Consider the following 9,827-nt stretch of genomic DNA (forward strand, 5'->3'; position numbering starts at 1 on the left):
TTCTGGGTGACACAAAACAAAAAAACAACTGTTCAGATTTCCTCCACAGGGCAGCTCTGTGGACATAAGCATCTAGGGCCCTAACTGGGCAGAGCAGATATAGTATCTCTTGGTCTGACGTCCGAAAGGGAGGAGGACCGAAAGCCTTCAGTACTATAGGTCTTACAATATTAATAGGAACTTTATGAACATAATCCGGTCTAGGTTGAAGAAAAGCCTTTACCATACCGGGCACAAATTCCAGGCACGAGGGAGATACCGAGAGAGCTTGAATGTCTCCAATTCATTTGAGAGACGTAATAGAGGGGAGAAAGTCAGTCTTTAGAGTAAGAACCTTCTCAGAAACGTCCTCAATAGTCTCAAAGGGAGTCAAGGAAAGGCCTTCTAAAACAATGGCCAAATCCCAGGCCGGCATGAGGCCTAAGCTTCAAAGTGCCACCAAGGAAACGGATTAGTAGAGGGGTCTCCCCACGGATACACCACATAAAGGAATGTGGTAAGCAGCTAAGGCCACTACATACACCTTTAGTGTGGAGGGGGATAACCCTGCAGAGAATCGTTCCTGCAGGAACTCTAGCACTGCACCCATAGGGCAGATAACTGGGTCCAGCTGGTGCTCTCCACACCAGGAAGGGAATTATCTCCACTTCAAGGCGTAGAGTTTCCTCGTGGAGGAAGCTCTGGAGTGGAGGATGGTCTCAACAACCTCAGTTGAGAGACCTGAACTTATGAGCTGGGCCTCCTCAAAGGCCAAGCCCACGGTTTCCACAATTCTGGGCGGGGGTGAAGGATCAACCCGCTCGACTGAGAGAGAAGGTCCCCCTGAGCGGAATCTCGAGAGCCGTCGAGGAGAGACACTAGGTCCGAGAACCATACAGAACAGGGCTACTAACAGTAGACGTGCCCCGTCCCGGCGAACTCTCTCCAGAACCCCTGTGAGCAGAGCGATCGGGGGAAAGGCGTACAGACGTAGCCTCTGCCACTTCTGTACCATAGCGTCCAGCCCAAGAAGGGCTGGCTGAGTGAGGGAGAACCAAAGTGGACAGTGTGTCGACTCTTGAGATGCGAACAGATCTACTTCCCCTCGACCGAAGTTTGCCCATAAGAGCTCCATCACCTCGGGGTGGAGTCTCCATTCCCCGGGCCTCTGCCCCTGCCTCCACAGGATGTCTGCTCCCTGATTTAAATATCCTGGAATATATGCTGCCCTCAGAGGGAGCAGTTTCCCTTAGGCCAAAAGGAGGATCTGGTGAGCCAGTTTGAATAAGGAGCGTGACCGCAGACCCCACTGATGGTTTATGTAAATCTTTTGGTTCAGGTGTGCTTTATAGTTTTCTGGTCGATGACGTCAACCGCATATGACATTCCGTCATGCTATTGGACTGATTCCATACGTGCTTCATGACGCAATCACGCAGGGGCTTTACCACCGCGTTTCGCTGAAAACATCTTTAGAAAACATATAGAAAATATCTTTCATTTAATATCATGATGCTGCTGTGGCAATGCTGAATGTTAGACGCACCTGTCAGTCAGTGGGATGGACGAGTCGTGATCCACACAAACACTAGAGCTGGACAGAGGACTGGATTCAGGCATGGTGGGTGGAGCACTAGAGCTGTGTCTGATGGGTGGAGGACTGGATTCAGGGATGTTGGTTAGAGCACTAGAGCTGTGTGTGATGGGCGGAGGACTGGATTCAGGCATGTTGAGTGGAGCACTAGAGCTGTGTGTGATGGGTGGAGGACTGGATTCAGCAATGTTGGTGAGAGCACTAGAGCTGTGTGTGATGGGCGGAGGACTGGATTCAGGGATGTTGGGTGGAGCACTAGAGCTGTGTGTGATGGGCGGAGGACTGGATTCAGGCATGTTTGGAGGAGCACTAGAGCTGTGTGTGATGGGCGGAGGACTGGATTCAGGGATGTTGGGTGGAGCACTAGAGCTGTGTGTGACGGGTGGAGGACTGGATTCAGGGATGTTGGGTGGAGCACTAGAGCTGTGTGTGTTGGGTGGAGGACTGGATTCAGGGATGTTGGTTGGAGCACTAGAGCTGTGCATGTGCATTGGAGGACGGGAGTCCTGGATGTCAGATGCTTTGGGTTCTGATGACTGTGTCAGCAGCAGGAAAACCTCCTTCAGTGCCTTCACCTCATCTCTCCTCAGTTCATTGACATCAACCATACTGTGAAGAACATGGAAACATTGTTTATCTAGCTCCAACAGAAGAACTTGGCAACAACAAAATCATGGGTTCAATTCCTAGTGAAAAGATGTATACCGTATTTTCCAGAATAAAAGTTGTTTTTTAAAAGCTGAAACGTGCTGTGACTTATTGTAAAGTGACTTATATTACCCAACTTGTTTTCTTTCAATTAGCACAGGTTTTGTATTTCTTTTTGGAACTGATTGATTGTAGGCCTCACTGATCTGAGCTCATGCAAAGTGTTCACTCTGGTTTATCCACCTAAAAAAAAAACAGAGGTGCATGAGCTCAGATCAGTGCGTCGATTGACGGTATTGGGGAACTCCTCCGTGTGACCGGTGTTTGAAACGCTTATCAACTCATGGCAATCGTATAGGCCGGTGACAGCCTATGATGTCACTACTATTGCGACCCAGAAGTATATAAGGGGCACCTAGAGAACTTGTCATCCACTTATCGTTTGAAGGGACTGTTCAGCAGGCATCCCCGAGGCATGGCGAAAGATGAAGTGTCTCGTTTTCTGTTCTCAGGAAACACAGTTCCCTTTCTTAAGGGAACTCGCAGTGCGTTGATTGACGCTATTGGATAACGATATACCCACGCCACCATGCTGAGGGCAGTGAATGCCAAGAATGGCTGTGACAAACATCAGAAATGTTTCACTGAAATGCCAGAACCACTCCCCTTCAGGTCACACAGGTCCGAGAGGAACCTCATCCAGTCACTTTCTTTTTTTTATGGTAAATAATGACGCAAACACCAGTACATTGACTAGTGCAAACCTTAGTAAATCACCTTGCATGATTCATTTAAATACTCTCCTCCTATAAATTTTGCGCCTGAAAGGGAAACTCCTACAAATGCATATGCAATAAGGTCAGCCGCAAAAATAACTGTCCACGCATTTTCAGAGTTCATTTTTCTATTTTATTTGTTAATTTAATTTGTGTCGTTAGTAAATCCTGACAGTAGATTTTTAACGCCAAAAGAGGGTTTGTGCTGGCGCAAGCTGTGAGTAAATCTGGCCCCTAGTCTTGCCAACAACCTGTCTGTTTCCTAAACAGTCTCTAACATTATTTGCCTCAACTTATAGAGGCATCTAATGGGGAGGACTGCAGATAACTGGCAGTAACCAGCTCATACTGGATCACAGAGAGTGTGATCATAGTGCTTTCTAACCCTTGCAAACAAGGGGAGTTACTTGATCCTGGATCTACAGAGTGCTTGTTTTTCAAAGCCCGTTGAGTACCTCCAGCTCTAAGGGCTGATCTAACAGGGAGGCCTCGCAACAGTCCTTCAGACTAAGGGAACTAAGTACTCTACAGAACGAACCTCAAAATAGTTTGGAGTACTAGGCTCAACCTGGTAAGTATTGACCAGGATATGGACTATAATCAGGGAGTCTCCATGGGAGCCTGCAAACTTGATACTCAATGCTTTTGTAATCCTCAGCACCCAACTAGTTAGGGAGGCCTAACTACTTTATAGCGAGACTACAAGCAGAGCTAGCCTCAGAAGGAAGATGTTCTCACAGAATCTGTGGGCCTGGGTATACTTATTTCACATTGCTAATGGGCAGTGCACTCAGCAGAAGTGCTTATCGACCCTTGAAGCAAGAAGAGTACAAATCTTACGCTACTGGACTATTGAGGAGGTCCACAGTAAGGTCTACCACTTTGAACGTCACAGGCGTCAACCAGCAGTGCTAAGGCTCTAAGGAAGTGCACTCAAAACTGACCCAAATGGGAGGGAGTACTTGATCTGTCTCTACCTGAGCCTCAGTGGTGCAGGGAGATTCAACTAGAGCTATGAGTAGCAAAGCAGTAGTACTCTCAGCATGACCCTATGGCTCCAAGGTCGAGGCCTTTTATCTTATATTACAAGACAGGTTTTCTTTTCTCTGCTAAGCCCAAGGGAAATAGAGGCCTCAACTGAGAGGCCAACGACACTCAACCCTGTGACTTGAAATTAAATTCAAGGAGCCTAGAGGGAAAAACCTTAACTTAAGGCCTAGCTGGATAGTCTAGCTACTAATTCACCTCTGAAGAGCGGAGGCCTCAGCACACTGCTTCTTACTCTCGAGTGAGAGAAAGGCCTGATACCGCCCAGGAGATACTTTAGGAGATAGCCTGCTACCTATGCTGCTATCTAGCTTTAACATTCACAAGCATTTGATGCCTAATGCAAACGGGGGTCTAGGCTAGGCTACACTTGTAGTAAGAGGAGGCCAGTACCAGGGAAACTAAACCTTTCAGAAGATAAACTGATGGGTTCTAGCTCTAAAGAACCTACATTCAGACACTGAGGGTCTCGGGGCTTAGCAGATGCTTAGCAGACCGCCTCCAAAATTCCTAGTACTTATGCCTAAGCCAGATATCCTGCGAGGGCAGACACACAAATATCATCTGTCTGAAGTTCAGCGCTATAGTCTTATTTCAAATGACTCTCTAAAGTTAGAGGAGACCTGCTATTCTAATACAAGGTGGCTATCAAGGTGGTGAGGGCCAACGCTTGGTGTTGTAGTCTATCTGGAGCTTGTACAGAGCGGTGGCCTCAGTAGAATAACTCCCTATTGGAAGGAAGCCATCTCAAGCTACACAGAGTATATCTGTTTGATGCTCGGATGAACGGTGGCCTTACTAGAGAATTCTCCATGAGATGAAGCCAACCTGTTCACTACTGGATTTGCACTACCCACTACATAAACCTGACGACTCTAACACAAGAGAAGGCCTATGGAAAGGGTATGCATAGCCTACCTATATAAGGGAACTTCAGGGCCCTAATAAAATACTCCTATAAGAAACCCTAACCAACACACCCCTTAATACTTTCTAAACAGAGAACCGAGGTCTATTGTTCAACCTTACTAACTCTCGTAAAGGGTGGAGACCTACAAAGCTCATCCCGCTGCTCGTAAAGTGGTGGCCTAAACACTATTCTCTGAATTAAGGCCTACCACCCTTAAAGCTTGAAAGGGCGCACTCACTACCAAGCCCGACGCCAGCCCTTCAGAAGGGATCCATATTGAAGGAATAACTCATCATAGGTCCAGCCTCAGGCCTGATGTAAAAAGAGCCTGGGGTGAAAGAAGTGAAGAGGGTGGCTGCTTTTCACCTACAGAGGAAGGGGATCCTTCATCATGCTGGATCACCTCCCTCAAATCCTTCTTCTTCCTAGAGTTGTGTCTTCTCTGCGACCTGCTTATATCCTCGAATCCTCGAACCGGAACGGGCCAGGACCCCCTGGCTGTCTGAGTGCGGATTCGGACATCAGTGAAATGCACAATCTAAATGCAGCTGAATGCGCCTTCGCCTCTCTGAACTTATCCACCACCGCCTCAACGGAGGTGCCGAAAAGTTCAGATGGCGAAACCGGTGCATCGCGAAGAAAGCCCTTTTCTTTCTCCCCGATGTCAGCCAGGTTCAAACACAGATGTCTCTCCATGGCCACCATCAATGCCATTGACTTTCCGATCGGTTTGTTTGGTGGCCCGGAGAGCCAGATCTGTGGTGCGGCAGGGGAGAGACCCTGACCCCCGGTCCAAATCCTTCAGCAGATCAGCCTGGTATGCTTGTAACACAGACATTGTGTGAAAAGCAGCACCAGCCTGACCCGCCACCATGTGTGCATTCAAGCGAGATGTCATCTTCAGTGGCTTGGAAGGCAGGACCGGAGCATTCAGTGTCGATGCCTCTCCAGCTGAGAGTTTGCTCGCTGATGGCAATGAACGAGTGCAAAATACTGGTTCTTCCATGCCTTTTTGATCTCAGTGTGTAGGGAAAAAGAAAATCCTCTCTGTGTCAAAGCGACTGAACACAACACGAATTAAAATCAAGCACACAAAACATGCGCTAAGCGCACATATTTGTATTTGTGCCGAATGAGAGAAGAAAGTGAGCCCGAGTTATAATGCCACTATAATTTATGTTTGAATTATATTTTGATTTCTCTTCTGTTGTGAATACCATTAAACTTAAAAGATTTGTTGTGGAGTGAGGAAAACTAAAATACATGCATTTATAGTGTTTTGAAAGTAACAATAATATGTGATTTATTCACTGATGCAACTCACCTGAGGTTTTTTTCTCTCAAAAATGCCATTTTGACCCAAACTGACTAGTGGTCACGTGCAACTTAATTTCACTTTGGATAAAACAAATGTAACAAATGTGGAGAAAGTCTTATTGGATAGTGGGTCTTTGTGCTTTCCAATCCAGTGATTGTAGAGTTACAGTATGCATCAATACTGTATTGACAATGCACATTAATAATGCTAATTTATGGATCTACCTGCTGCTCCAGGAGGATAAAATCAGCTGTGGAAACCTGAAAACTTGTTTTGTAGAGAATCTATTTCCAGTCCCAGAAATAAGATTCTCCGACATAGATCAGAGCGGGCTTTTTTGAGATTTATTGTCAGAACCGTAGTTTGACAAACACATCTGTCTGAGACGTCGCCTGATCCCTGCTGTCTGCGGCTAAAAACAGATCTCCTAAACCAGACATTCACATGCAATGCCCTTGAAGGCTAACCTCAGGTCTGTGCCTCAGTTGAACACATCGGTTCTGATGACAGATGTAAGCAGGTGCCGGTGCTTAAAGATCTGTAAGCATTCTGGATTTGTAACCCTGAAGATGCTGTGAATAGATGATGGGGCAAATTCCTCCATCCTTCTTTAAAACAAGGAACTGCACTGACTATAAACACTCATGTTTTGTTGATTCATAGCTGGCGAGAGATTTACTGTTACTACCTCAGTAGACACAGAAGCCCTCGGTGGACACAACGGAGTTACCGTATATTGTGTATTTTATGCCACTCTTGACTCTTGTGACTATATTAAATGTGATAGGTGGGCAGAGGATGCAACCATACGCAGATCAAGACTTTTGACACGTCTTATTAGATTATATTAGACCCCGCAGTCGGTGTGAGTGACTGACTCGATGAATGCACTTGATTCATCTGTAACTTTCTCTGAGGAATACAGCTGTAGTATTTCTCAGAGTTCACATCCAATGCTTTCAATTAAATGATCTGATGACAGACTGAGAGACCCACCACACCTAAACCACAGTGGCTCAACATCAATAGCTATGTTTCCATCCACCATTTCCATTTTTAATTTGGTTTAATTCCCTCCAGAAGCGTCTCACACGATTGCATTCCCAAACACCAGCATCCGAACGCAAGAGAACATGACAGCGTTTAGAGTGTGTTTCGTCTGACGCTCTGAGACACACTCATTTATGACGGAGGGGAAAAGAGCCAGACTGCAGCAACTTAGTTTTATTATTGATATTTAGTGACAATTTCCCAGGAAGTATTAATATTGTTCTCTTGAACACATGGGTTGATGATTTATGCGGCATAACTTAAATACACAACTTTGGATGGAAACATAGCTAAAGCAGTTTGCCTTTCGAAGATAAAAATTTTATAAAAAACATTAAGAATGTACCAAATTAAAAATATAGTAATTTTCTGCAAAAAAAAGCTGTATGTCCTTTTTGGATGTTAAAATATTTTCTTGTATCTTATCTATTTTAATATTCATAGTCACTATATGATAGTTATTTGTAGATTCAGAAGAGTGAAACAGAGAAACATTAAACATGGTAAATTAATGTAAAATTGCTGAAATAGGTGATAAATGCATAAATTACACAAGCTGTATATGTGAAAGCAACTTCTGTAACCCTTTCAAAACATTGATGCTTTTGTTTGAGCTGCTCAACATGTAAACTGGACTACCTGTTTGTCCAACCAGTGGCAGACAGGCCAAGTTTTTAGGAAACCTGTTTGGTAACAATCATTATTTTTTTATAACAATCAAATATTTGAACATATGTGTTGTTTTCATTGGCGAAGTTAAGGTGTGCAAACAGTAGCAGTTCAGGTAAAGTTACAACATCACATGAAGCTGTTCATGACGTGAGAAATATCCTTCTTACTGTTTAAGCTTTTGGATCTTGTAGATCACGAGCAATTTAGGGTTTTCATCATTCAACTTTTCAGAGACATCCATGAGGTTGTGTCGAACCTGTGGAGGAAACACAGGAACTACATTTACATTTAGCACAATTGCATTCACTCAATTAGCAGATCAACTTACAAATGAGGAAATTAGCAATATTAGCAGTACAGCAAGACCAAAACATATCGAGTAATTAAGAAGTGGTGGTGTATTAATTAAGAACAACCAAATAAGATATAATCAAAAAGCAAGGTAGTTCTGTGGAGAATAAAGATGAAAAAGAGCCTGAGCTAATGAAGAAGGTTGCAGAAGCTTGAGCACGATAAATAAACGGAAGTGACATGCAATACATAAGAGACTCCCTAAAGATTTACCTGAATGGAGAAAAGCCTGGGATAAAGCTCTGGTTTATGTGATTCTATAAAATCAGAGGTGACCTTGGCCATGGCAACTGCTTCCATCCTCTTCCCAGCATCAAGAAGACATTCAACAAGGTGTCTGAATAGAAAGACAACATGAGATACGAGCCTTCACTCCATTCCCTCGGACACAAATCTGTCTGTGTTTTACAGCAGGCCTTTGCCTATTTGAATTTCCAATGCAATCTCTTTGACAAAAGACTTTAGAGTCAAGGCAAAGAGTCAGATTCAATTTAAGATCAATGACAAAGATCGTATACATTTTATTAGAGATGAGTTTTCATTGTGCTCCAGGATCACATGGCTACAACAATAAAACGGTCATAAAAGAGTTTGATCACACCATAAGGATTTATATGAGTTGACTTAATAAGTATAAGTGGTGTAAAACACGCCAGAACCCCAACATATAAATGAAGGTGCAGCACATCTATGAGATCTGAAACTAATCTTCTTCAAAGGTCATGACGGCCTCAAAAGAGCCAATGATGATTCCTGCTTGACTTTGCACCATTGAAAATTACATTAACTCATCATATGATAATTCTAAATATGATTCTCACAAAAATGTGCAAATTACACTGCAAAATCATGAAGACCTATGCGTAAAGAAAGTGAAACCGGTCTTCAGCACTTTGTTGTGAAAATTACTCAACTGTGATTCTCAATAAATGTCTTTTTTAAATCCACATTTTTAAGGCAAGATATACAGATCAATGAGGTAAAATCTTTAACTAAAATATGTCACCGGTTGATTGATCACAGTACATTAAGACAATTGTTTTGTATTACCCCAGTACAAGTTTTATAAAATGTTATGTTTAGAGATACAAATGTGGAATCTCTAAATTGAATAAAGCCTGGATCAAAATTCTTTTTACATTTTGGATATCGCTTTTTATCTCTCAAGAAATAAAAAAATACAGCCAGTTTATACGCATCAGTTCATCATATATGAACAAATTCCTCTCTAAAAGCCTTCAGAATATAGATATGAATAAATCTGTAAAGTCTGGTGTATGTAAAGCTGCTGGAGATTTCTGATTTCTGCAGGACAAAAAAAAACTGATATGTAATGTAATCTTACAGATGCAAATAGATAAACTCAAATAAACACTTAAAGTCCCCCTGTGGTGAAAATCCAGCGTTTAATGTAGTTTATGTGTCTATGTGGTGTTTTTAATACGCTTTAAGACAAACCCTGTGTAAGTTCATAAGTCGACA

General features: G+C 43.3%; 1 protein-coding gene across 1 annotated transcript in view; it reads right to left on the bottom strand.

Moving 5' to 3' along the window:
- Positions 1 to 9,827, bottom strand: part of cfap46 (cilia and flagella associated protein 46) — a 120,051-nt gene that overhangs the window by 89,304 nt on the left and 20,920 nt on the right. Inside the window, exons 6-8 of the mRNA XM_082153249.1 lie at positions 8,559 to 8,682; positions 8,162 to 8,250; positions 1,526 to 2,182 (exon numbers count right to left, since the gene is read on the bottom strand). Coding sequence (XP_082009375.1) covers positions 1,526 to 2,182; positions 8,162 to 8,250; positions 8,559 to 8,682 — 870 coding nt within the window. The remainder of the gene's footprint in view (positions 1 to 1,525; positions 2,183 to 8,161; positions 8,251 to 8,558; positions 8,683 to 9,827) is intronic.

This window comes from Leuciscus leuciscus (genome assembly GCF_965113295.1).
Source record: "Leuciscus leuciscus genome assembly, chromosome: 22".
NCBI lineage: Eukaryota > Metazoa > Chordata > Actinopteri > Cypriniformes > Leuciscidae > Leuciscus > Leuciscus leuciscus.